General features: G+C 41.1%; 1 protein-coding gene across 1 annotated transcript in view; it reads right to left on the reverse strand.

Annotated features, from left to right (window-relative positions):
* Positions 1-1,727: 1,727 nt before the first annotated feature.
* The window catches only part of TEX10 (testis expressed 10), a 269,253-nt gene continuing 244,873 nt past the window's right edge, over positions 1,728-26,107 (reverse strand). Inside the window, exons 13-14 of the mRNA XM_073678358.1 lie at positions 16,069-16,279; positions 1,728-2,203 (exon numbers count right to left, since the gene is read on the reverse strand). Coding sequence (XP_073534459.1) covers positions 2,114-2,203; positions 16,069-16,279 — 301 coding nt within the window. The 3' untranslated portion in view covers positions 1,728-2,113. The remainder of the gene's footprint in view (positions 2,204-16,068; positions 16,280-26,107) is intronic.

A 26,107-nucleotide genomic window follows, 5' to 3' on the forward strand; every position in this document is an offset into this window, starting at 1 on the left:
GAGTCCCTGGCTGCATAGTGTGTTACTGATGGTTGCCTGTGTAACGTTGGTCCCAGCTCTCTGCGGGTCATTCACTTGGTAACCTCGTGTGGTTCTGGGATTTTTGCTCACCGTTCTTGAGATCATTTTAACCCTACGGGGTGAGATCTTGTGTGGAGCCCCAGATCGAGGGAGATTATCAGTGATCTTGTATGTCTTCCATTTTCTAATTATTGTTCCCCCAGTTGATTTATTCACACCAACTGCTTGCCTATTGCAGATTCTGTCTTCCCAGCCTGGTGCAGGGCTACAATTTTGTTTCTGGTGTCCTTCGACAGCTCTTTGGTCTCCCTCAGTGGAGTTTGGAATGTGACTGCTTGAGGTTGCGGACAGGTGTCTTTTATACTGATAACAAGTTCAAACAGGTGCCAGTACTACAGGTAATGAGTGGAGGACAGAGGAGCCTCTTAAAGAAGAAGTTACAGGTCTGTGAGAGACAGAAATCTTGCTTGTTTGTAATTGACCAAATACTAATTTTCCACCAAAATGTGAATAAAATTCCTTTCCAAATCAGACAATGTGATTTTCCGGATTTTTTTTACTCAATTTGTCTACCTATGATGTCAATTACAGGCCTCTCATCTTTTTAAGTGGGAGAACTTGTACAATTGGTGGCTGACTAAATACATTTTTCGCTACTGTAAATATACCTATTTATTGGTTTAATACTTGTTTACATTTTTTTTTTTTTTACTTAGTCCCTTTATGGGACTTTAACTTTTATTATTTTTTTATTAGTCTGACTGCTGGTATAATGTATTACGATGCATTATACCTGTCAGTGTTGCACTGACAGAAGTCTCTTACATCATGCTCTCAGCATGGCCTAACAGGCTTGCTATAGCTGGCTGACCCAGAGGTCGTCAGGACAACCTCAGGTTGCCATTGCAACGATCAGGCCCTCACGAGGACGTCACAATAGCAATGCTCTGAAAGGAGAGGAAGCCCACTCCCTCACACAGCCTTCTAAATGCTGCGATTGTTATCGATCGTGGCATTTAGCGGTTTAAATGACCCCGAAAGGTGCAGGGACCGCTCCTGGCAGTGACAGTTGAGGCTCGGTTATAACTCACGTCGAGCTCCCGGCGACTATCGTCAAGGTACAGCTCCTGTGCTCACAAGATCGCCATGACGCAAATTTCCATCATTTTGCGGGAGCCCCTTCCCAATCATGACGCAAACCTATGTCAAATGTTGTGAAGGGGTTAATGGGTGTGCTGAACACCAGCCGAGTGCAGCACTCAGCATCTCCAGTGGTTCCACAGAGAATGAATGGTGCAGAAGTGCAGATAACTGACCATCACTCCATTCACACAGGCCTCCGGTGCTCGGGATCAGTAAGGTACCCAACTGTTAGATCCTCAGCAATCGTAAAGTTATTTTCCATCCAAAGGATATAGTGCGGCAGTGTTATTTCTTGTCGGGCACCATTCCAGTTTTTTCCTAACTCTGCAAAACAGCAAGAAATCTGCTCATACTTGGTAGGGTCATTGACATTGAACTGTTAATATGTTGTAAAGTGTGTGGAGTCAATGATGCAATATGATACACTGAGCATGAGCCCCAGATGTTTTAGGACCACAGCAGCGCCCCTGCTGTATAAGACAACCCCTTTAAGGCAATTTAAACAATTTAAAAAAAAATCTTTGGAGCAATAAAAATGTTACAAAGGCAACCTTTAAGTAGACTTTTATTGAAAAAAACATTTATTATGCCAAATCTAGATCTTGGTTCATGAGTAAAGGTTAGCACCAAATACTATATAGATTTATGTGCAATTCAATACCCATGTAATGAGTTGGAAAGTGGATTTTGCTGTAAATGACCATTTCAATATGTGCCAGTAAAATGTGCGTGTGATAGAAAGCATTAAAAAAATGAAGACCCTAAGATTTGAAAAAAACTTAGCCATTAAAACTATTTGAATAGAAAAAAAGTTATCAAGTAACAATAGACATTTTTGTTGTTCAGGACGCAGAAAACATATTCAGGTCTTCACAGTTTAATATAAGACATTTTTCATCACAATGTGAAGACAATCCAACATTCTTAAAACAAAAAAAGCATCTACATCCTACTCTTGGATCTGTTTTGTAAGATAGACATTGAAGCAGTACTGTAGATCCGTAAGCCACTGTTCTTGAATTTCACAACTCTTCAAATTCTAAATGCAAAAAAAAAAAAAAACAGTTAATGTGTATTCCTGCCATACATAGTAAAACTGGAAAACCAACATTAAAACCCCCTTCTGTAGTGAGTGGATAAAAACTCTACTTCTATTGGAGACTGCCAATACCTTGAGTACATAGCTTTTAGAAAGCACAGTAAAGTAGACAAGATAACCTCATTATAAACAGGTGCACATAATGAAAGGTATCAGATCCATTACAGACAGTACAGTATACAGTTCTATTTTGACAGGGAAAAGGGAAGGCTAGCACTAGAAATGAGCAAATTTATGAGTGGAAATTAATTCTACTTTAATTTGCCAAAAATCTGTAGTCTCCAGAATACAATTTTTTTGTCACTTGCTCCATGCGAATTCAGAAAAATGGCGGTAAGCGGTGTACAACTTTTCTCGGAACTGTACAGTGCCTGCAGAAGGTTAAAAACCTCCACCTAATACTCACCTCACCTGTCCTCAGAAATTACAGAGCGTTGTGATGCAATGACCTCCGAGGAGTGATAGCGGCCATTAGTCCTGTTCTAGAGTGAAGACATTGGCATGCGGTAACAAAAAGAAGAGAAACTGAGGACCAAATCGAAGGACCAGATGAGCGTGCAGCGGGAAAGTGAGGAATTATAATGTATATTCTGCTCTGGGAAAATTTTGCAGAAAACAACATGGCTCCAAATCAAATTTCCTGCACAATTTGACAAATTCTAATTTTGCTCATCTCTAGTTGGCACACTAAAGTACTTAAACATGCTCTGCATATTTAGCTTTTGTCATAGAGAAAATTAAAAACCATATAACCTCTCCAGGAGGAGAAGGAGCTGACAATCCAAATCCCTTTTGGTAGAAGGACAAGAGCTTACACTTTAAACTCTCTGAAATAGACCTTATTGTACATATGGGACAGAGAGTAAATTACGTGTAGCTAGGAAGTGAGTGAGACTCATAACATCTATTGAAGCTAGGACCTCCTGGTGTGGACAGGTAATTAAGACTAGTATATTTGGTGGGTATAGACATGAAGTCTGGGGTTTGTTTAATAAAAGGCAGAGAAATACCCTTTTACAAGAACCAGCTTGTTCAGCCAAAAAGACTGCTACAACCACTTGGGCACTAGTGGAAAGTTATGAATATTGGGTTTAGTATCGATCCAATATTGATGCCATATAAAGATTAAATTTCGGGACTAAGTGGTGAAGAATATGCATATTTTTTCAGAACTGTGTAACTGTGAGACATGCCTATTAGCCCCAAATTAATAGTGGCCAGACAGGAAACATGGCATGGCTATTGTTGGCTATCTATGAACAAATAAAATCTTGATCGGACAAATGACGGTAATATCTCCCGCCCGTGACCCATAGAGGTGGAGATGTCCTGGATGTTGTGAATCTTTACATTTTGGGAAACTGGAGACACATCCCATAACCCGTCCTGTTATGAGTCACCAGAGGGTCGGTAATTTGTGTTAATATATGAATGATAACAAAAAAACTTTTTCTCCACTCATGGTTATTGGTTGGTGTATTGTCAAACTACTGCGTTTTCTCTTTTTAATTCTTAATGACAACCAAAAACATTCAAATGACCCTGATCAAAAGTTCACATACCTCAGTTCTTAATACCGTGTATTGCCCCCTGTAACATCAATGACAGCTTGAAGTCTTTTGTGGTAGTTGTGGATGAGGTTCTTTAATTTCTCAGATGATAAAGCTGTCCATTCTTCTCGGCAAAAAGTCTCCAGTTCCTGTAAATTCCTGGGCTGTCTAGCATGAACTAGTAACATAGTAACATAGTTTTAAGGTTGAAGGAAGACTAAGTCCATCTAGTTCAACCCATAGCCTAACTTGTTGATCACTGCGCGCTTGAGATCTCCCCAGAGTGGCTCAATGATATTGAGGTCAGGAGACTGAGATGGCCACTCCAGAACCTTTACTTTGTTCTGCTGTAGCCAATGACAGGTCGACTTGGCCTTGTGTTTTGGATCGTTGTCATGTTGGAACGTCCAAGTACGTCCCATGGGCAGCTTCCGGGCTGATGAGTGCAAATTTGCCTCCAGTATTTGCTGATAACGTGCTGCATTCATCTTTCCTTCAACTTTTACCAAGTTTCCTGTGTCTTTGTAGCTCACACATCCCCAAAACATCAGCGATTCACCTCCATGCTTTACAGTAGGAATAGTGTTCCTTTCATCATAGGCCTTGTTGACCTCTCTCCAAATGTAACGTTTATGGTTGTGGCCAAAAAGTTCTATTTTAGTCTCATCACTCCAAATTACCTTGTTCCAGAAGTTTTGAGGCTTGTCTCTGTGCTGTTTGGCGTATTGTAGGCAAGATACTTTGTGGAATTTGCGCAGTAATGGCTTTCTTCTGGCGACTCGACCATGCAGCCCATTTTTCTTCAAGTGCCTCCTTATTGTGCATCTTGAAACAGCCACACCGCTAGTTTTCAGAGAGTCCTGAATTTCAGCTGATGTTATTTGTGGGTTTTTCTTTGCATCCAGAATAATTTTCCTGGCAGTTGTAGCCAAAATTTTTGTTGGTCTACCTGACTGTGGATTGGTTATTATAGAGCCCCTGATTTTCCATTTGTTAATCACAGTTTGAACGCTGCTGACTGGCATTATCAATTCCTTGGGTATTTTTTTGTATCCCTTTCCTGTGTTGTACAGTTCAACTACCTTTTCCCGTAGATTCGTTGAAAATTCTTTGGCTTTCCCCATGATTCAAATCCCGAAACGTCAGTGGCTGGATGAATGATGCAAGAGAGTCTTTTTGGATCCCAGAAACTCACTCAGCTTTTATGCACACACACTGATTACAAGCAAACAGGTCAGTCACAGGCGAGGAGGTTACCTTTAGTAGCCATTCAAAGCCATTTGTGTCAAATTCTGTGCATGTTATCAGGCCAAAATCACCAGGGTATGTGAACTTTTGATCAGGGTCATTTGGATGTTTTTGGTTGTCATTAAGACTTAAAAAGAGAAAACACCGTAGTTTGACAATAAATGGCTTCACCCAACCAATAACCATGAGTGGAGAAAAAGTTGTTTTGTTATCATTCTTATTCTCTGAAGAAATGCCAAGAAAGGAAAAATTCTGCCGGGGTATGTAAACTTTTCAGCACAACTGTACATACATACACACACGCACGCAGTCAAGGGGCGGGTGCTACATCCTGCATTGAAAAATGGCATGTAGTAAGGGGAGAAGAAAGAATTAATGTACAGCGGATATGTACATCAAGTATCAAAAAAAGTATACAAAAGTTTATTCATATAGTCACACACACACACACACACACACGTGAAAATCTAAATCTATATACAGAATGAGCAATAGTAATTTGCCCTCACAATGAATTTATATTGTAACCTGTGTGTCACAGGTTTACAGCAACAGAGAGGAGCCAGAAGACTGCAGCGTCTGATTCCTCCCACTCCGGCACTCATTACAAGCCTTTCGTCTTCATATTAAACGGTGCAAGCTTCTTTTAGCAGTTGTGAGCTCCTGGAAGCTTACCTTCATTTAGGCTCTCAGCTGTACAGTGTTAACCACTCCCCGCTCTCATATATGCTGGGATTTTGCAGCCTATCATTGCCAGTGCTAGCCTATGCTGCATGGTTCTAGGAGTGTGGTAGAGAGTGGTTATTTGATAAGGCATTTGGTGGATTTTAGCTTAGCCTGTTGTGTGGTTCAGTTTGCGTGTTAATCATACTTTACTCCTATTTTGGTTTGTTTCCGATCCTCCACTTCCCGGTGTTAACCTATGTTGCATGTGTGCATATATTTGTATGATTGGTATTTTCCTTTAGCCCTGTTTGTATTACCTTGTTAGTCTGGTTTGTGTACTGCCATACACTACTTCTCCCCTCTTCCCAGGGGGTGGGGGGGGGGGCGGATTCAGAAGCTCAGACAAGGTATGTGGCCCCGGCATCTTCACCTTCAGAGGGTAACAGGACCAGCTAAGGCGCCGCTAGCATTAGGGACAGGGTAGGAGCCCCTGGCCCCAGGATACCCGACAACAGTCGTGACACTGTGCTTAGTTTAGATATTAATGCATGTTAACACCAGTATATACAAACTCAAATCCGAGGCGTCGCCGATCAGAAGTATATTAGAACAAATAGATAAATACCAAGCACATCAAATCTTGTGCAAAAGATATCACACATGAGTAATAGGGTAATACCTGCTAGAGGATAAACCATGAGGTAACCAGCCTTTCCTATCATGATCGGGTTTGCCGGGAAGGTAATGCCTGCAGGCACCTAAAGAAAGAAACCCATGCATTTAAAAGCGGAGAAAGGAACCAAATCAACGGCTTTCCAAAAAGCCAAGATGCACAATCAGGACTCATTGCTGGCACCTCTGAATCACCTACAGGATCCTTCACTGAGATTTATTAGGGGCTACAGCACGGGATGGAACCAGGTAGCCATATATTAAACAGACATTGGCCTATACTCACCTCAGATTCACAAACTTCCCCAATTGTTAGCCCAAAACCTCTGATGGCAGCAAGAAGGGCCCCTAGCCTACAAGATATACTTAACTCTAGCCATTTTACTACACCTACTGTCAGGCTAAATCGGGGCATAGTATTGAGGGATTCCTTCCCCTGTGGCGACTGCAACATTTGTCCCTCTATGCATCCCACCAGTAATAATTTTTCCAACCCCTTGGACCATCAACAGTTCCCTTTAAAATATTACATTAGCTGTAAGACAAAGAACGTCATCTATGCAATCATTTTCCCCTGCCCTAAGGTGTATGTGGCCAAACGTCCCAGGAGTTGAGGAGAAGGGCCCAAAAGCACTTAACCACAATACATCTGGCATCATATGATTTTGAAAAGAGCAAAACTCTTACCCCTATAGCCAAACATTTTTGACTATGCATGAGAGGAAATCCCATAATGTCTCCATTTTTGGCCTACAGAGAGTCCACACCAACAGCAGAAGCGGCAACAGCCAGAAACAATTACTAAGTATGGAGTTGAGGTGGATATTTTTACTGCAGTAGAACTGCTCTATAGGGGATTCTTCTGGTTCTCTGTTCCCTCTGAGCCTCCTTCACTGGCTCCACCAATGCGGTCGCACTAAATTACTTTATTCTAATGGGACATTTTGACCAGCACCAAGTGGTCGCATTTTATAATGAATTTTACAAGTCTTTATTTTTCATGCAAATGTCTTATTGACATTCTGTCTCGTATACCTTATCACACGACCATAATATTGGAGCGTTTTTGTGGCGATCTCTGGATCCTTGCATCCGTAATAGTCCCTCTTCATGTAGGCTATTTGAGTATTATTTTGTGGACAAACTAATATTTACTCATTTCATAATGATTCTTTTTTATTATCGTCTTGGGCATGTATCGACTTAGTAAACATTGCATGTACATCCCTGGACACGTCTTTTCGTGTAGGGGATCGGGTTCCCCTGTCCTTGATTTAACTCTGAATTTTGATTTAGTGAGTATCAAACGCTCTAAAATCATGTTATATCAAGGCCATATTAGCACCGAATGGGAATCTGATATTTGTGCCATAATATCTTCGCTGGGCATATTATTTTCATGTTCCCTTTCTCCTTCTGGTCCTCAAGACGTGTGTCCATGTGCACTGGGACACGCATGTCTGTCTTCTTTTTTGGAAATATACCTTCATGACTGTCTACCTACATAACTATTATGTTACAAATCCGTCCGACAGAGAATTCTTGTTGTTGGTCACTAGGCTACCGGAGTGTCACATAGGATTTATTTGCCAGTTATCATTCTCCCACTTTCTTGCCCCATCAGGGGACATTGATTGTGGCTATTTTTGGGTTGGGTTGTTGTGTCCATGCAACAGTCCATAAACACCATATCTCTAACTAATGTACCTTCATTGTTACTGCCATGTCACTTTATGGTCTTTATACCTCAGCCCTGCCCACAAGTGGCACTCTTCCCCCTAATGCACAATACATCAGGCCGCTTATGGGCAAATCACGATGCCCTTACTTACACTTTTATTTCTCTTACATATGCTCTATTTTGCGCATCAAACTCTGTATGCCGACCATGTGAACCTCCACACATGACCAGCATCAGATCCACCTCCACATGTCATTTTGCGCATCGTACTTTGCATGCCGATCATGTGATTCGCCACACATAACCAGCATTGGATCTGCCCCTTGCCGTTTTGGGCGTTGTGTTCCAAACACCGGTTACCAGTTAAGGTATTTATGATCTATATTATACATACGTGCGCGCACACACACTGTGCTATGACCAGCACTGACGAAGTCATAAGACCGCGATGCGCGTGGGCTTTGCCCATATTCAAGTCCCTCTCTCCTCTTTTATATACATGTGTTTCTCTCCTTAGGTGCCCGCAGGCATTACCTTCCCAGCAAACCCAATCATAATAGGAAAGGCTGGTTACCTCATGGTTTATCCTCTAGCAGATGTTTACCCTATTACTCATGTATGATGCCTTTTGCATAAGATTTGATGTGCTTGATATTTATTTATCTTTTCTAATTTACTCCTTTCCAAGGACACCTCAGATTTGAGTTTGCATATACTGGTGTTATCATGCATTAATACCTAAACTAGGCACAGGTTACGATATAAATTCATTGTGAGGGAAAATTGCCATTGCTCGTTCTGTATCCAACATTTAAATATATTTCTTTCATTGATAAAACCAGCATTGTGCATACATCGACATGGTCTCTGTATGGTCTAATGTTTTTAAATAGTTTTAGATTTTCACGTGTGTGTGTGATTATATGAATACACTTTTGAATAATTTTTTGATACTTGGTATGCATATCCACTGTACATTGATTCTTTCTTCTTCCCTTACTAAAACAACCATACTAGCACTTTACTCGTTACTGGTACAGTGTCTTGAGAAAATAACTTAATTCATATGCAAATGAGGAGGGTTTGGTGCTCCGTTATGCCACCTCATTTGCACATTGGGGCCTATTCCCCGCTTCTGATTGACAGTGTCCTCTTTCTAGAGTTCCTAGGGCTCCTTTTGCATCAATTACTGCACCAATGCGGAGTGGCATGGAGGCGATCATCCTGTGGCACTGCTGAGGTGTTATGGAAGCCCAGGTTGCTTTGATAGCAGCCTTCAGCTCGTCTGTATTGTTGGGTCTGGCATCTCTCATCTTTCTCTTGACACTACCCCAAAGATTCTCTATGAGGTTAAGGTCAGGCGAGTTTGCTGGCCAATCAAGCACAGTGATACTGTTGTTTTTAAACCAGGTATTGGTACTTTTGGCAGTGTGGACCGGTGCCAAGTACTGCTGAAGAATGAAATTTTCATCTCCAAAAAGATTGTCGGCAGAGGGAAGCATGAAGGGCTCTAAAATTTCCTGGTAGACGGCTGCGCTGACTTTGGTCTTGAAAAAACACAGTGGACCTACACCAGCAGATGACATGGCTCCCCAAACCTTCACTGATTTTGGAAACTTCACACTAGACCTCAAGCAGCTTTGATTGTGTGCCTCTCCTCTCTTCCTGCAGACTCTGGAACCCTGATTTCCAAATTAAATGCTAAATTTACTTTCACCTGAAAACAACACCATGGCCAACTGAGCAACAGTCCAGATCTTTTTCTCCTTGGCCCAGGTAAGACGCTTCTGGCGTTGTCTATTGGTCATGAGTGGATTGACACAAGTAATGCGAAACTTGTAGCCCATGTCCTAGATATGTCTGTGTGTGGTGGCTCTTAAAGCAATGACTCCAGCAGTCCACTCCTTGTGAATCTCCCCCAAATTTTTGAATGGCCTTTTCTGAACAATCCCTTCGAGGCTGCAGTTATCCGGGTTGCTTGTTCACCTTTTTCTACTACACTTTTTTCCTTCCAATCAACTTTCCATTAATATGCTTGGATACAGCACTGTGAACAACCAGCTTCTTTAGCAATGACCTTTTGTGGCTTACCCTCATTGTGGAGTGTGTCAATGTCAATGACTGCCTTTTGGACATCTGTCAAATCAGCAGTCTTCCCCATGAATGTGAAGCCTACTGAAACAGACTAAGGGACCTTTTTAAAAGCTTAGGTAGCTTTTGCATGTGTTTTTTGTTAAAGGGAGCCTGTTACGTCCTAGTTGCTCTGTACACTGCCCCCACTGCTTTGTTAGTGATGCAATGTGCATCACTAACACGCTGTTTTCATGAAAATTGGTGGTGGTATAATGCTTTTCTAACGTTTTATATACTTTGTCCTATCTGCTCACATTCGGTCATAGGGGTGTGATTCTCAGATTCAGTCATGGGCGGGCGCCGCATTCAGTCATTGCTGGTGCCGCCCATGACATTTGAATACTGATCCTGGCGTGTGCACTTGCGCTGTGTGATTACCAGCTTCAGTGCCCACGTGCTGTGACCTGTGGCCCCGGCGCACGCGCAGTCAATGTATCTTGCGGTCAGCAGTGACTGCAAGATACAATGACTGCGCATGCACTAGGAGCCAGCGGCCCGAAATGTGCAAATGCGCCCCACAAACACAGTGCTTGCCAGGAGCAGTATTCAAATGTCATGGGCAGTGCCAGCACTGACTGAATGTCGCACCGCCCATGACTGAATCTGAGAATCACACCCCTATGACTGAATACGAGCAGGTAGGTCAAAGTATATAAAATGTTATAAAATCATTATACTACCACCGATTTTCATGAAAACAGCTTGTTAGTGATGCACATTGCATCATTAACAAACCAAACTAATGGGGGCAGTGATGATAGTAACTAAGACGTAACAGGTTCTCTTTAAGTATTCTAATTTACTGAGGTAATGAATTGTTTTCATAAACACCTGCTGCATCTCTTTGCTATGCAAGCGATCAGCCTGCAAAAAATGAAAGTCTGAAAGTCCCATAGTGGGACAAAGTGTAAAAGTGCAAAAAAGTGAACACATTTTTTTTTAATATATAAAAAAAATACACAGTACAGACCAAAAGTTTGGACACACCTTCTCTTTTAAAGATTGTTCTGTGTTTTCTTGACTATAAAAATTGTACATTCTCACTGAAGGCATCAAAACTATGAATTAACACATGTGGAATTATATACTTAACAAAAAAGTGTGAAACAACTGAAAATATGTCTTATATTCTAAGTTCTTCAAAATAGCCACCTTTTGCTTTGATGACTGCTTTTCACACTCTTGGCATTCTCTTGATGAGCTTCAAGAGGTAGTCACCAGAAATAGTTTTCACTTCACAGGTGTGCCCTATCAGGCTTAATAAGTGGGATTTCTTGCCTTATAAATGGGTTTGGGACGATCAGTTGTGTTGTGCAGAGTCTGGTGGATACACAGCTGATAGTCCTACTGAATAGACTGTTAGAATTTGTATTATGGCAAGAAAAAAGCAGCTAAGTAAAGAAAAACGAGTGGCCATCATTACTTTAAGAAATGAAGGTCAGTCAGTGCGAAAAATTGGGAAAACTTTGAAAGTGTCCCCAAGTGCAGTTGCAAAAACCATCAAGCATTACAAAGAAACTGGCTCACATGAGGACCGCCCCAGGAAAGGAAGACCAAGAGTCACCTCTGCTTCTGAGGATAAGTTTATCCGAGTCACCAGCTTCAGAAATCGCAGGTTAAAAGCAGCTCAGATTAGAGACCAGGTCAATGCCACACAGAGTTCTAGCAGCAGACACATCTCTTCAACAACTGTTAAGAGGAGACTTTGTGCAGCAGGCCTTCATGGTAAAATAGCTGCTAGGAAACCACTGCTAAGGACAGGCAACAAGCAGAAGAGACTTGATTGGGCTAAAGAACACAAGGAATGGACATTAGACCAGTGGAAATCTGTGCTTTGGTCTGATGAGTCCAAATTTGAGATCTTTGGTTCCAACCACCGTGTCTTTGTGCGACACAGAAAAGGTGAACAGATGGACTCTACATGCCTGGTTCCCACCATGAAGCATGGAGAAGGAGGTGTGATGGTGTGGGGGTGCTTTGCTGGTGACACTGTTGGGGATTTATTCAAAATTGAAGGCATACTGAACCAGCATGGCTACCACAGCTTCTTGCAGCGACATGCTATTCCACCCGGTTTGCGTTTAGTTGGACCATCATTTATTTTTTAACAGGACAATGACCCCAAACACACCTCCAGGCTGTGTAAGGGCTATTTGACCAAGATGGAGAGGGATGGGGTGCTACGCCAGATGACCTGGCCTCCACAGTCACCAGACCTGAACCCAATCGAGATGGTTTGGGGTGAGCTGGACCGCAGAGTGAAGGCAAAAGGGCCAACAAGTGCTAAGCATCTCTGGGAACTCCTTCAATATTGTTGGAAGACCATTTCCGGTGACTACCTCTTGAAGCTCATCAAGAGAATGCCAAGAGTGTGCAAAGCAGTCATCAAAGCAAAAGGTGGCTACTTTGAAGAACCTAGAATATAAGACATATTTTCAGTTGTTTCACACTTTTTTGTTACGTATATAATTCCACATGTGTTAATTCATAGTTTTGATGCCTTCAGTGTGAATGTACAATTTTTATAGTCAAGAAAACACAGAACAATCTTTAAATGAGAAGGTGTGTCCAAACTTTTGGTCTGTACTGTATAAGAAAAAATAATTAAAAAAACTGAAAATATACTGTACCTATAAATAAATATGAAAAAAAAATTAAAAACAATAAAAGTACACATTTGATATTGCCGCATCCGGAATGACCTGACCTATAAAACTGTCCCACTAGTTAACCCCTTTAGTGAAGACTGTAAAAAAAAAAGAAAAAAAACCGAAGAAAAAAAAAACATGAAGCAAGAAATGCTTCTTTATCATACCACCAAGCACAAAATGGAATAAAATGCAATAAAAAGACGAATGTAAATAAAAATGATACCACTGAAAACGTCATCTTGTCCCACAAAAAACAAGCTGCCGTACAGCTCCATCAGCTGAAAAATAAAAAAGTTATAGCTCTCAGAATAAAGCAATGCAAAAAAAATTATTTTTTTCTAAAAATAGTTTTTATTATGTAAAAGCACCAAAACAAACTATATAAATGTGGTACCTCTGTAAACATACTGACCCGAAGATTAACGCTGCCTCATCAATTTTACCACACGCGGAATGGAATAAAAAACAAACAAAAAACAATTCCAGAATTGTTGGTTTTGGTTTATTCTGCCTCCCAAAAATAGGAATAGAAAGCGATCAAAAAAATGTCACATGCCTGAAAATGGCACCAATAAAAACGTCAACTTGTGCCGCAAAAAAAAAAGCTCTTACATTACACTGTCGGCGAAATAAGGAAAAATGATAGCTCTCAAAATATGGCGATGCAAAAACTAATCTTTGCAAAAAAAAAAAAAAAAAAAAAAAAAGCATCTTTTAGTGTGAGACAGCTGTCAATCATAAAAACCCGATATGAAACTGGTATCGATGTAATCGCACCGATCCGAAGAATTAAGTCGTCTAATCACTTTTACCGCACAAGGAATGGAGTAAAAAATAAACTTTAGGGTTGTGCTAGGGTTGGGGTTGAAAAGGGTTGTATTAGGGTTAGGGTAGCATTGGGGTTGGGTTTTTTTCAAAAGTAAAGAAAAAAATGACGGTATAGCGACTAGTGTTGAGCGCAAGTGTTCGCTACTTCAGTTTACATCGGGTGCTCGGGTAGGCACCGAGTATCGCGGGTGCTTGAATCTCCACCCCATATGTTTTGCGGCTGTCATACAGCCAAAAAAGAACACGCAGGGTTTGCCTGCCATACACGAGCAATCACATGTTTTTTTTTGGGTGTCTAACAAGCATGAAACATGCGGGGCGGGGACTCGAGCACCCGCGATACTTGGTGCATACCCGAGTACCCAATGCAAACGCAAGCAGCGAGCACTTGCGCTGAAGACTAATGACAACTTATTCAATATGTTGTCAAATTCTGTGTCGTACCTCTGGGTTCAAAATGTTCACTATACCCCCCTTGATAAAATCATTGAGGTGTGTAGTTTACAAAATGGGGTCACTTGCGGGGGGTTTCCACTGTTTAGACGCATCAAGGGCTCTCCAAACACGACATGGCATCTGCTCTCAATTCCAGACAATTTTGCGTTCAAAAAGTCACACAGTGCTCCTTCCCTTCTGAACCCTGCCGTGCGCCCAAACAGTGTTTTTTCCCCACATATGGGGTATCTGCATACTCAAGAGAAATTGCACAAATATTTTTGAGGTCCATTTTCTCCTCTTACTCTTGTGAAAATAAAAAATTTAGGGCTAAAAGATATTTTTTGTGGAAAAGGTTTGATTTTTTCATTTTCATGGCTCTACGTTATAAACTTCTTTTAAGCACCTGGGGGTTCAAGGTGCTCACCACACATCTAGATAAGTTCCCTGAGGGGTCTAGTTTCCAAAATGGGTGTCACTTGTGGGGGGGGTTTCCACTGTTTAGGCACATCAGGGGCTCCCCAAAAGCGACATGGCGTCCACTAATTATTCAAGCAAATTTACCATTCAAAACGAAAATGGCGCTCTTTCCCTTCCAAACCCTGCCGTGTGCCCAAACAGTGGTTTCCCCCTACATATGGGGTATTGGCGTTCTCAGGAGAAATTGCACAACAAATTTTGGAGTCCATTTTTTCCTGTTACTGTTGCGAAAATTAAAAAATTTGGGTCTAAAGTAACATTTATGTGAAAAATCGCTGGTCAAATTTTAATCCTTATAAACTTCCGAACAAAAACAAATTTTGGTTCCAAAATTGTGCTAATGTAAAGTAGACATGAAGGAAATGTTATTCATTTTATTTTGTGTGACACCAAATTTCCGATTTTTTCACAATTAAATGCAAGTCATATCAAAGAAATTTTACCACTATCAAAGTACAATATGTCACGAAAAACACAATCTCAGAATCAGTGGGATACGTTGAAGCGTTCCATAGTTATTACTTCATAAAGTGACAGTGGTCAGAATTGTAAAAATTGGCCTGGTCATTAACGTGCAAACCACCTTCGGGGGTAAAGCTTAACTTCCCAGTATAACAAAAAAATGCACTCTGATGCACTGCTGAGCTGGCAGTAAATGCCTCTGCCTCTATGACAAAGCCGGAGGCTGCCTGCCGGGAGGAATAAAGTTAATTTTATCATGGTAGCCAGGCTTTCAGTGCAACGACTGCACAGCTTTAGAACGATATTAATCTGCAGAGTAACCCAAAATCTGCAAGTTAATAGTGTTTTTTGGACATGACAGATTCCCTTTAAGAAAATAAGTTGAAAATGCAAGAGAGACCATGTAAACTTCGTAAAATAACATGATTAGATAAAAGTGTCTTGTGCATATGAGGTATGGTGAAAAAAAGGAAGACAACTGGGACTGCTAAAGAGCACATATCAGATCACCATTATAACATATACCGAACACAGTCCTAACACGTGTTTGCTCCATAGATAGTTAACTTATTAGGTTATATACGATTACATATGCACTTGGATTTTATCAAATGAATTACCGGTAGATTTTCTATATATAATTTTGATAATTACTCATTAGGAGTTTCTGTGCACAGGACATGTGATATTTTACTTCTTTAAAAAAATGACAAAGTAGTATTTTTGACTTATGAGTTCTATTTGATTTTCTTTATCTAATTTTAGGACTTTTGTGAAAATTGGATTTATTAGGTCAATATGTCTCCTCTCCACACTTCCCACTCACATCATTATTTAAAAACAGTCTACAAAAATGGATACTAAGGATCCATAATATGAAAATCCATTTATAGTCCCTATGAACCTAAGTTTGGATGGCACAATTTATTCTGTAAGCAGTGACCTATAATTTAGGTTTTACATTCAAATAAACATTTTGTATATTGTAAGTTATCATACCATAACATCCTGAAGGGTCTGCTGGACAAGAAATGCATTAGTCATCATATGACTTCTTAGCTGCGCATTTTGGAGCAGCAGACGAAGTAGCTGGGCAATCACGGGTAGCTCTTCCTGACATGCCTGATTAACTTGAAGATTCTGTAACATCAGCTTCAGAACATTTGGCAGCAAGGACAGTAAGGAAATGCATTCTCCCCATAGAAAATCCCTGCAAAGGAAAGTATTTACTTCAATTTTTAACGATCTTAACCAGTTGAAAAGGGAATTCTGCATTTACCAACTTTTTAACACATGGAATAAATTGCTATCAACTTTGTACAGTCTATACTGGATAATAAGCTTATCAAATTTATCAAAGTGTGTCCCTTCTAGGAACTACAGTAATTTGTTGCAATATATAGGGACATCTTCAAGTAAGGCAAATCTACACATAAGATAAAGACCACGTTCACATGTTCAGTATTTATCACTATTTGTAAGCCAAAACCAAAAGTAGGTGAAAAATGCATAAGTGGTGCAAGTGTTTCTATTATAATTTTATTCTGATTGTTCCACTCCTGATTTTGGCTTACTAATACTGAACAAGGCCTAAAGGGAATAAATCAGCAGGTTATTGCTATGCAACACAGTTCTACAGCCAAATTGGTTCAGAAACGCAAAAAGTTGTACTCAATTTTGTGGTGCTGAAAACGAATATGATATTTAAATCTGCTGATTCAGGATCTAGGTTAGGTTGTAATTACTTATGACACCTTTCATGCAGGCTCATAAAAAATTGCGTCTATTATTTTATCATCATTATTGCATTGTTTGTAGCTAGTCTATTACATCATCCATGTAGTCTATTGAGCCTTAAAGGGTTTGTCCACTACTTTGACATTGATGATTTATCTGTAGGATAGGGCATCAATGTATGATTGGCCAGGGTCCCGCACGTGGCACCCCCGCCGATTAGCTGTACGGATCAGGAGGATGTGCAGTACCCCACGGCGAGCACTGCAGATGGACGGCCAAGCCCCGCAGGTAAGAACTTGCGTCCGGCGGCATCGATAACAACTGATCGGCGGGGGTGAAGAGTGCGGGACTCCGGGCGATCATACATGGATGCCCTATCCTATAAATAGGGCATCAATGTCAAAGCAGTGGACAGCTTCTTTAAGTATTCCATCATCTTTACTTAGGGTGACCAATCAACAAACACCAACTCCGCTCCGATTGTGTACCGTCTTTTTTGGACTATAAGATGCACCAGACCATAAGACGCACCTAGGTTTTGGAGGAAAAGAGAAAAAAAAATTGAAGCAAAAAAAGTGGTCATGATGCACTGTTATGGGGAGGAGGTGCTGCTGACACCATTATATGGGTAATGTCCCACCAAGTCTGTACTAATATCCCCCATCCTGGTATATATGGCCCTCCTTCTTGTTATACATGGTCCCCATCCCCATCCTGGTATGCCTGGCATCCCTCCATCCTGGTATGCATGGAACCCCTCCATCCTGATATGCATGGCACCACAATCCCCCATGCTGGTATGCATGGCACCCCTCATCCCTAGCACGCTTAACACAAAAATAAAGGATTTTACTCACCTTCCCTTCCTCTGCCTCAGCGCTGCGTTCTGTTGCCAGCAGCTGATCTCAGAGTGAGACGCGCATGACATTACTGCCATGCGCCCTCACACGGTGTGATGAGCTGCCAGAATAGTCAGTGCTGCCCACGCCGGGACTATGGGTGTGGGGAGTAGTGACTATTCACTCTTTTTAATGGCGCGCATACTGTAGCCGCAGCTCCTGCAGCGACTGGGCGATCGCCTATGCCTGCTGTTAAAGAGCATGAATATTCACTACTCCTTATACTCATGGGAGTGGGGATAGATGAATATTCATGCTCTTTAATAGTGGGCACACGTAACCGCCGAGCCACGGCTGCTGCTGACACTGTGTGCGCTATTAAAGAGAATGAATATTCAGTGCTCCTCATGCTCATGGGCATGGGGAGCAGTGAATATTCATTTTCTTTAGCAGCAGTCAGTGTTGGCTGCAGCAGGCGGCTCCTGACTCCTCTGCTCCGCGAGTGTCATAGGTGACAGGCAGTCGCTCTGCAGTTGGTTGCAGGAGATCTGTACGTTTGGCATTACAGACATCTTCTTAGAGGCTGTCTCTAGGACCCGGAGGCTACCTCCCTCTGACTAATTAACACCCTGCATGGGTGTATAAATACCGGCTATGTTTCAGAGGGAGGTGCCGGCGATATCCATTACTATTTGTGAAAGCTTTAGCAAGAGCAGTACTTCGTCCTCTCTGGAGCTCGTCTAAAGCTAAGTAAATTCCCTCTGTTTGTCCACCCCTGTTGTCTATAGTGTTTGGTGGAGATAGACTAGTATTCATCTACTCCCTTCCCTAGCCTTAGCCATACGCCAGGGAAAGACAGGGCGAAGTACGCGTGCGGCGATTGGTGAGGACGTTAGGGGAGACAGGATGACGCTAGATCAACCAGGGAGGTCTCCACTTCCTCCCTTTCCCTAGAGTCTGGGCACCCTTTCCCTCTTCCCTTTGGGAAGCACCAAGTATTTCCCACACCTTGCGTAACACTCGCTCCTCCCACCATCCAAAGCAACAATATAGTATATTCGGACTATAAGAAGCACCCCCCACTTTCCTCCAAAATTTGAGAAAAAAAGTGCGTCTTATAGTCCGAAAAATACGGTAATCCTAATTACAATTGCATCATTATTTATTTATATAGCGCCACTGATTCCATGGTGCTGTACATAAGAAGGGGTTACATACCAAATACAGATATCACTTACAGTAAATAAACTAACAAAGATAGACTGGTACAGAGGGAAGAGGACCCTGCTCTTGCGGGCCTACATTCTACAGGGTACCTACTTTTATAAATGTGCTCTGTGTAAGGAATACAGTTAAGTGCACACTGTGCGCTTTTGATGCGTTTTCACTGCTTTTTTTCTGAATGGAAATGCATCAAAAATGTTGTGTAATCCGTCTGGCAGCTAATGCAATGACAATCCTGATGTGCTGTACGGAATTTTCCACTCAGGATTGTCATTGTGGTGAAAAGTGCAGCATGTCCATTGAACATAGCGTAAATGCAGCGTTTCCCGCCCATTGACTTCAACTTAACAGCAGCAAACCCGCAGGTATAAATATATTTTCGGATCTACTGCGGTTGTTTGCTGCATATTTGATTGACTCAGTTGAAATCAACGGGTCAAATACACTGCAAAAACGCTGCAAGAATGGTACCCAGGGTCGGGGAAGAAGACTACTTCTCCCATCAACTGACCGCCGCTCCCGCTGATAACAGTGAGAGCGGCACGGCTGAGGGGAGAAGAAGTCTCCTCAGCCGAGCCAGGGATGTGCGCGGGGAAAAAAATAAAAAAGAAAAATCATTATCAAAATAAAAAACACCTTTTATCCTTACCTGTCCTGTGTCTCCTGGTGTCCTCCGACGTTGCGATCTTCCCGGCGGTGCACTGACAGGAGCGCGGTCGGTCCCAGCAGTGTACATTGCTGCTGCCGGCTGAGGTCAAGTGAGTTCATCAGCTAAAGATCAGCTGACGAGCACCGGGACCTCAGTTTATGGCACCAGTGCTGTGTGGGAATATTCTCACGCAGTACTGAGGCAGTATGAGGTCACCAGAGCTCATCAGCTGATCTTCAGCTGATGAACTCACATGACCTCAGCCTGCAGCACAGCACTATACACTAACAGAAGTGATTACACTTCTGTCAGTGTACAGTGCTGTCTTCTACAGCAGTTACACCAGTGATTGATGTGGCTGCTGTAAAAGTGACCCGGATCACCATGGGACAATCTGGATTACATCATGACGGCGGACAGGTAAGGGATATGGTTGTTTTTTTATATTTTTTTTCAGGAGACGAGGGCATTGGGGATTGAGAGAACAGTAAAAAAATTATTAAACCATGTGTAACTTTATTTCAATAAAATACTTTATTCTGGCCGTGTCTTTAATGAAAAAGCATTGTAAACCTTTACTACGCTGTTAGTAATGGTGGCGTCTTTTTGCCGCCATTGACTTGCATTGGACCGCATGTCATCCGCATCACTGCATCTGTACATGTGGATAACATTCGGTTCAATGTGCGGATGGTACCCGGGTTTGGAGAAGAGGAGACTCTCCTCCGGACCCGGGTACCATAGTACCAGTATAAAAAATAAAAAAAATATTATACTTACCTTCTGATGGCCCCCAGTGTCCTTGTCTTGGCTTGCCGGCAACTCGCGGTAGACTAAAGGACCTGCAGTGACGTCATTTAGTCATATGATGGGTCACGCGACCGCTGACGTCGGCCGACCGGTCACATGACTAAATGACAGCATGGCAGGTCCTTTTAGTCCACCGTAAGCTGCCGGGAAGCCAAGACATGGACACTGGGGGCCATCAGAAGGTAAGCATAATATTTATTTTTTTACCATTCTTGTGGTCACACTATTTAAATCCATGCCGCTTGCATGGATTTATATAGTGCGACCAAGTTGCCGAGCACTTTCCAAGTGATGCTAAAATCGCTTGGAAAGAGCTTGACAACCCGCATGCGGAAATACATGCAAAAACGCTTCACGTCCGCTTGTCCCTGGCAGGAAAAACACATGTAAAATCCGTATGCGTTTTTTCTGCCAGGGAGATGCAGAAACGCTGAGGAAAAATCCGGAGCATTTCTGCATCGTGGGCACATAGCCTTACAGTCTGCTGAGCCATTTATCTAATCGTGTCACACGAGATCGGATTACACAGCTTAGCAAACTGCATCACACAATAAGAAAAGATACATGTCTAAGCAGACATGTTTGATACAGTTTGTGTTTCTAATCCTATCATGTTTGATAAATCTGCATAGCCATGTATGTAATCCAATCATTTGTGTTAGGATTAAATACATGGTTGAGCAGACTGCATCATACATACAGTTATATGAAAAAGTTTGGGCACCCCTATTAATCTTAAGCTTATTGTTTTATCAAAATTGGTGTTTTTGCAACAGCTATTTCAGTTTGATATATGTAATAACTGTTGGACACAGTAATGTTTCTGCCTTGAAATGAGGTTTATTGTACTAACAGAAAATGAGCAATGTGTGAAAGAGGCCTAACTCTGCTGCCTCATTACAGTGAATGGATCCCTCGGGAGTTCATCTGAATTACATAGAAGCTGTGTATATGGAGTCTGCATACTATTCTAGGAAAGGCTGCACTCCAGGAGGCAGACAGCGCTCCATCCCTACAGTCTCGCTGTGAGGCTAAGCAGTACTGTACAGCCATATATGGGGCATTTCTACATTCAGCAAAAAATTGTATGACAAATTTTGGTGCCATTTTTACCCATTCCCCAGTGTGAAAATGTAAAATCTGGGGCTAAAACAAAATTTAGGTGGTAAAAATTTAATTATTCTTTCTTTCTTCACCGCCCAATGGTGTAAAATTCTGTGAGGCACATGTGGTGTCAACATGCTCATTGCACCCCTAGATGAATTCATTGAGAGGTGTAGTTTGTAAATGGGGTCTCTAATGAAGGGTGGGGGGTTCTGCTGTTCTGGCACCTTAGGGGCTCTGCCAATGTGACATGGCACTGTCAAACCAGCACAGCAAAATATGAACTCCAATATGGCACTTCTTCCCTTCTGAGCTTTACACTGTGCCTCAAAAGTATTCGACCATATATGGGGTATCTGCGTGCTCAGGAGAAATGGCACAACAAATTTTGGGGTTTAATTTCTCCTGTTACCCTTGTGAAAATAAAAAAAATTGGGGCTAAAAATCATTTTTGTGGAAATAAAGTGATTTTTTTTATTTCCACGGCTCTACATTATAAAATTTTGTGAAACGCTTGGGGTTCAAAATGCTCAACACACATCTACATAAGTTCATTGAGGGGTCTAGTTTCCAAAATGGAGTCACTTGTTGGGGGAGGTTTACACTATTTAGGCACAGTAGGGGCCCCAAACGCGACATGGCGTCCGCTAATTATTCAAGCAAATTTACATTCAAAAAGTCAAATGGTACTCCTTCCCTTCCGTGCGCCCAAATAGTGGTTTTTCCCCACATATGGGGTATCGGTGTACTCAGGAGAAATTGCACAACAAATTTTGTGGTCTATTTTTCCTGTTACCCTTGCGAAAATAAAGTTTGGGTCTAAAGTAAATTGTTGTGAAAAAAAAAGTTAAAATGTTCATTTTTTCCTTCCACATTCCAAAAATTCATGTGAAGCACCTGAAGGGTTAATAAACTTCTTAAATGTGGTTTTGCGCACCTTGAGGGGTGCAGTTTTTAGAATGGTGTCAATTTGTTTTTTCTGTCATAAAGGCAAAGTCACTTCAAATGTGATGTGGTTCCTAAAAAAATGGTTTTGTAAATTTTGTTGGAAAAATTAGAAATCGCTGGTCAACTTTTAACCCTTATAACTTCATAACAAAAAAAAAAAATTGGTTCCAAAATTGTGGTGATGTAAAAGTAGACATGTGGGAAATGTTATTTATTAACTATTTTGTCTGACATATCTCTCTGATTTAAGGGCATGAAAATTCAAAGGTTGAAAATATTCGCCTAATTTCAGATTTTATTGACAAATAAATGCCAGTCATATCAAATACACTTTACCACTATCATGATGTCACAAAAAACTATCTCAGAATCGATGGGATTAATTGAAGCGTTCCAGAGTTATTACCTCAAAGTGGCATTGGTCAGAATTGTAAAAAATGGCCTGGTCATTATTGTGCAAACAGCCTTCGGGGGTAAAGGTGTTAATAAAATAAAACAACACGCGTGCTTACTGGCGCACGTTTGACAAAACATAACAGCAGGAAGTGGGAGTTACACCCCTGTTGATGTAATAGCTTGATACAAAAGAAAAACTGTAAATAACCACTGCGCTAGAATGTTGATGGATACACACCACTGATAAATATCAGTAATAGACTGTTGGAGGAAAAGATCTGTAGAAAAAGCAATTGAAGTTAAAAAAAAAAAAAAAAAAACTACAGAAAAGTGAAGGACTGATAATCAATTGAGTATTCCCACAAATAATTGCCTCCAAATAGTACAAATGATACAGCCACACAATGCACAAAAGCTAATACAACGCTAAAGAAACAGAGTAATAACTAAAACCAACCCAGTTATGTTGCCAATGCGGTGATTAATGAAAGAAATAAAAGAAAATGGTAAACTGTTTGGTGTACATAAAATACCCTAGTGAGCATAAAATTACCCCTATGACATATACAGTTGAAACCAGAAGTTGACATACACAATATAAAAAAGACACATATGTATGTTTTTCTCAACATCTGTCATGAAATCAGAATAAACCTTTCCCGTTTTAGGTCAATTAGGATTACCATCATTTTTAAAATTTGCCAAATGCCAGAATAATGAGAGAAAGAATGTTTTAAAGTATTTTATTACTTACTGCAATGTGAAAAGTTTACATACACTAAGATTACTATGCCTTTAAACAATTCTGGACTGCCTATATGATGATGGCATGTGTTTGGAAGCGTTTTTGTTCAAGATTATTGAAATTGTTTTTGCTACTTATACCCCTTTTTCACATGTAAAGTTCCATGGAATAAATGGCACTAAAATAATAAATAATAATAATGTGGTCCAGACTCACGGCTACTGAGACTGTACTATGTGGAAGACAGGGTGGTGGTGGTTGCAAACTGACTGGAAGCATTATCTGCTATCAAACCTACAACCTTTTTACATTGTTCTGGCTTCAACAGTAGTATTCCGCGACCCCCTAGAAAGTGGGACAGGAAGCTAGGTTGACATGATGTGGGTGCTTGTTGTGCTCCCTCAGCAGGCAGTTTCATCTTGCCCATGGCCTCGGCCTCAACGTGCACCATCAACATCACGTCCACTTCCCTGTCCCTTGCCACGCGCCTTACCCATTTTAAATGGAGTTTAATATTTGTCGCGTTGCCAAAAATATCTGTATTATTACCGCAGTAATATAGGATCACTTCTGATGACCACGGTTTTAGGTAGTGACTGGGGAAGTAGAGATGTTTCCAAGGATCTCCCCCATGCTGTTCCCATGTCATTTTAGCACTGTATGAATGTGTCTGATCATGTCTCACACACGACATGGCCAGATAAGGTAGTAAAATGTTAAAATTACGTTCACCAGTGAATGTATTTTTCCCCCATCGAGAGCAATGCAAAAAAGCATCAAAAACGCTACGTGTGAACATAGCCTATGGTGTGGAGAAGCATTTTTTGGAGGGTTATTTATTTTGCCTTATATACAAGTCATTACCCTGGAAAAGATGTTCTTTAACATTTTTTCCAAGAAAATCCATTTTTGTTTCCTTTTGTATGTTTTATTGGGAGTCCATAAAAGTGGCATAAGTGTCTTGATAACATTGTTCACAGCAGTGACCTGGGAGTCAGAGATGCTTCCAGGGATCTCCCCACAGAGTTCCCATATCATTTTAGCACTGTTCCCATCATTTTGGCCAAATTTTTAGGCCCCCTTCAGACCTCCGGTAGCTGTGCAGGACTGCGTGTGGGAGCAAACGGCGTGTGACGTCACAAGGATGCAAGTCTAAGGAAGCCTCAGGGAGCCCAGTACTTTCCCTTACGTGTTTTGAAGATGGAGCAATCTCCTTCATCAGAGGGTACTGTGCAGTCATCTCTCCCTGGTAGTTATATGGCCTGCAGTCTAATTGCATAGCGTGAATACGTGAATACATAATGTATTTAGCAATTCTGCTGTTCATTAAACATATACCTTATGTGCTGTAATATATATAAGTCTTTATTCAAAATAAAACACTGATAAAAAGAACATATAAAATAGAAGGAAACATTAAAAAAGGGGATAAAAGAAAAGGAAGGATAAACAAGAGGACAGATGCACAGTGCCACCACACCACCTCTTTATGTCCATACACAAATTAAATATATTAAGTATATTAGTACACAAAACTGTACACCCATTAAACAGCAAACAACTCTATATCTTGATTTAATCCACTGGGGACCAGCGTATTTAAATTAAAAATCCATCTGGATTCAGTGCGAGACAATTCCATTAGTTGATTACCCCCCCCCCCCTCCAATTGCTTGGAACACGTTCCAAACCAAAAAAGGTAACATTTCTGCAAGATTGGTTATGTTTAAATAAGAAATGACGTGATAGGCTGTGTCCCTTAAATCCCTGTTTTATGTAATACATGTGTTCTCTGATATGTTCAGAAAGGGCACGTTTAGTTCTACCTTACTACAATTTCCCACAAGGACAAATGATTGCGTAAATGACACTCTTTGTCTGGCAAGATATATATCCATTAATTGGAAAAAAGTTTTTGTTTTTCCTGGATCCATAACCTCTTTAAAAGATTTTTTCTTACTTGAGGTATTTTTACAGCCATAACAGTGGCCACACCTGAAAAAACCTGTGGGTGTATATAGGAAATGATTACCCCTCCCTCCCATAATTCGTTTGTACATTATTACTCTGTTAATTATTATTGCGCACGGTTGGGGCTATAAGATTGCCCAAATTTTGAGCTTTGTGAAACACAAACTTAGGCCTACTTGGGACCAGTTCCCCAATAATGGAGTCCTGTCTCAAAATAGGCCAAAATCTGCTCACAACTCTCTTAAAAGGGCCTGTCTGTGCATTATATTGGGTGATGATTGGAATATTTATTAATTGATGCTACATTGCTGTAACTTGTCTATTATAGTCTGCCCGCATTTGTAACCTCTCGCCCTTTTGCACTAATTTAGTTAGTTGCTCAGATAACAAGTTGTCTCTTGGTTGAGACATTACTTCCTGAACCGCTACACATTCAAGAGTCCCTTTTCGTATCCTCCATTTTGGAATTGTTGTTTTAAAAAGTCAACTTCTTCATAGAAGTCTTGATCATAGGTGCAATTTCGGCGTACCCTAGTGAACTGGCTTTGGGGTATGTTAGCCAGGCACACCGGTAGATGACAGTTAGTGATATAGACTTAGTGCAAAGAGCATTGT

The sequence above is a fragment of the Phyllobates terribilis genome, unplaced genomic scaffold (genome assembly GCF_046119375.1).
Source record: "Phyllobates terribilis strain yellow unplaced genomic scaffold, ASM4611937v1 Scaffold_4__5_contigs__length_816908805, whole genome shotgun sequence".
NCBI lineage: Eukaryota > Metazoa > Chordata > Amphibia > Anura > Dendrobatidae > Phyllobates > Phyllobates terribilis.